General features: G+C 49.8%; 1 protein-coding gene across 4 annotated transcripts in view; it reads right to left on the bottom strand.

The window, feature by feature from the left end:
• Positions 1-2,500, bottom strand: part of znf366 (zinc finger protein 366) — a 12,881-nt gene that overhangs the window by 8,303 nt on the left and 2,078 nt on the right. For all 4 annotated transcript variants that reach the window (XM_043247688.1, XM_043247689.1, XM_043247685.1 and 1 more), the window contains exons 2-3: positions 1,826-2,476; positions 1-243 (exon numbers count right to left, since the gene is read on the bottom strand). The exon at positions 1-243 is cut by the window's left edge and continues 153 nt beyond it. In XM_043247688.1, the coding sequence (XP_043103623.1) occupies positions 1-243; positions 1,826-2,428 (846 nt within the window). In that variant the 5' untranslated portion in view covers positions 2,429-2,476. The remainder of the gene's footprint in view (positions 244-1,825; positions 2,477-2,500) is intronic.

Raw genomic sequence — 2,500 nt, 5'->3', positions numbered from 1 at the left:
GTACTGCACGGGCCCGCGGTGCGCCGTCAGGTGCCGCTTGAGCTGGGCCAGCGACGGGAAGTCCAGGCCGCACTCCACACACACGTTCTCCTGGCCGCGCTCGTGCTTGAGCTCGTGAGAGCGAAGCTCGCTGGGATACGCGAAGCCACGGCCGCAGACGCCGCAGCTGTAGGGCTTGACCTCGCTGTGCTGCATCATGTGCCTCTTCAGGTGACTGGTCTGCGTGAAGGCCTTGTGGCACACCTGAAGAACGCAAAAAGGATTGTAAAGGGCATGCAAAAGTCGCTGTTTGAACTGAAATGCAGCTGGCGGCGTTTGTGCACAAGCACCACATAATGATAAAATCCACCCAGTCTCCCAATCCCTATAGAAGACACACAACTATTTGCTAAATGCAACTATTTGCAAACGGCATATTTTGATGCTTTTTACCATGCAAAGGTTTCGAAACAGCATGCAATAAGAACTTTTTAATTCAGTAGATGCAATAGATGCAAGCTTTTTGGGACAATACGCCTCCCTTTTTGAAATTTCGATCACATTAAATTAGGTTTCTGACAGCAAATCAAAAAAGCATCTTGTGTTATGTTGATTCGCCCAATCAGATGACCGCTGATGGATTTGATGGCATTTAATCGTTGGATCTGATCATAAACATGGCCGTCATCAATGACTCCTGACGTCCGATTACTTTTGTTTTTAAAGAACAATAATAAATGCATTCATGTTTACCACAACCATTCAGATATTTGCTCTACTACAGATTTTTCATTGGGACCCTAAAGAATCATTTCGACTTTGGGAAAAGGGGCATCCGATGACCTTATGAATAAAATACCAAATACCTTAACTCTAAAAAAGCCACTGTTTTTGCTGATTTTTAATACAATTTCATCGTCCCCAGAATATTTACAGAACGCCATTAACACTTGATTTAAACTGCTTTGATTTAACGAGACTAAAAAAGGTTAGGGTGGATGTGTACACACTGCCAGCACACACACGACAATACGACCAATCAAAAACATGATATTTACCTAAAAGGTTACTCCAAATGAAAAGGTGTCATTAATCACTTACCCCATGTCGCTCCTCGCCGTAAAAGCTTCGCTAATCCTCGGAGCGCGATTTAAAACGCCGCCGTTCTGGGTTATGAAATGCTCATTTTTTGGTTTTGGGAGTCCCAAACGACGTGTGAAACATTTCATTTTCTCGTAACATGCGCTTTTTATTTGTTCAGTGACTCCCAAACGATTAATTTTTCCAAACTCCTCCAGCCGTTCGTTTCCGCGAGCTTTTAGAAAAGCAGCGCCTAGCGGCGAAGAAAGAGTCCGCGCTTTCATTCAGACCAACGAGCGAGCGGAAACATGCTAACGTTCCCTTTTTACGCCAACGCGAAGCGGCATGGGACTCGTTCCGGTGATTCGGAGTCGACTCTTTAACTTCAGATTTAAAACTTTGCAGGACGCTTTCAATCTCTTAAAAGCCACAAGAGGGCCGCTTGAATATATTTTCGATGAAAACCGGGAGTCGATGACTCCGTCAAGGTCCAAAAAGCTGCACTACGGTGACGCCATGATGCCGTTATTTTGGTTTTCTTTCCATGCAAAAAGTATTTGCGTGAATGCACCTTGCCAGTGCATTTTACTTGGCAGTCAATGGGACAGTTTTCATCAAAAATATCTTCAATTGTCTCAATCTTAATTGGTTTTGGAGCGACATGGAGGTAATTTTGACCCATGCTATGCATTGTTGGCTACACATACACACATACCTTGCTACGACCGACCGCTCTCAGGTGTGATTAGCGAGTACGTCTACGCACCTTGCACTTGTGCGGCCGCGTGCCCTGATGCGTCAGCATGTGCGTGTGAAGGTGACTCAGCTGCTTGAAGAGCTTCCCGCAGAGGCTGCATTCGTGCGGCTTGATGCCGCTGTGGCCCAGGATGTGCGTGATCAGGTTGTACTTGGAGGTGTAGGATTTCTCGCACATGCGGCACTTCCAGCGCTTCTGGTCGCCGCCCACGTCCACGTAGTAGCTGTCGTCCACGTGCACGTTCAGCTTCTCTGGTTTGCCGGCCTCTTGGCTCCTGCGGCGAAAGCGCACGGCCTCGGCCGGGTAGAAGGGGTTCGGAGAGAGACGGAGGAACGGGAACGGGACCAGACCGGGGTGGAAGGGAGGGAAGTACGGAGCTGGGGAGCGCAGGAGCAGCGGGGAGGCGGGCCACAGCGGGAGAGGCTTCACCGTCTCCTGCTTCACCTGGATCACGCGACGGAGACGCAGCCGGTTGAGGTCGATCATGTCTGGGACGAACCGGTGCGGCTGAGGCACGACGGGGTGAGGGAGGGGATAGGGCAGGAGAGAAAGGTCCACGCTTCTGCCGGAGAAGTCCTCTGGACGCTCGCGTTCGCTCTCGCCCCGATCCATGCCGAAGGTCTCTAGGCGCTCAGACGCCGAGAACCGTCCATCACCTGCCTGAGAAAACACGTCGGACGGGTC

The sequence above is a fragment of the Puntigrus tetrazona genome, chromosome 8 (assembly GCF_018831695.1).
Source record: "Puntigrus tetrazona isolate hp1 chromosome 8, ASM1883169v1, whole genome shotgun sequence".
Taxonomy (NCBI): Eukaryota; Metazoa; Chordata; class Actinopteri; order Cypriniformes; family Cyprinidae; genus Puntigrus; species Puntigrus tetrazona.
This window is presented reverse-complemented; position numbering and strand designations above follow the sequence as displayed.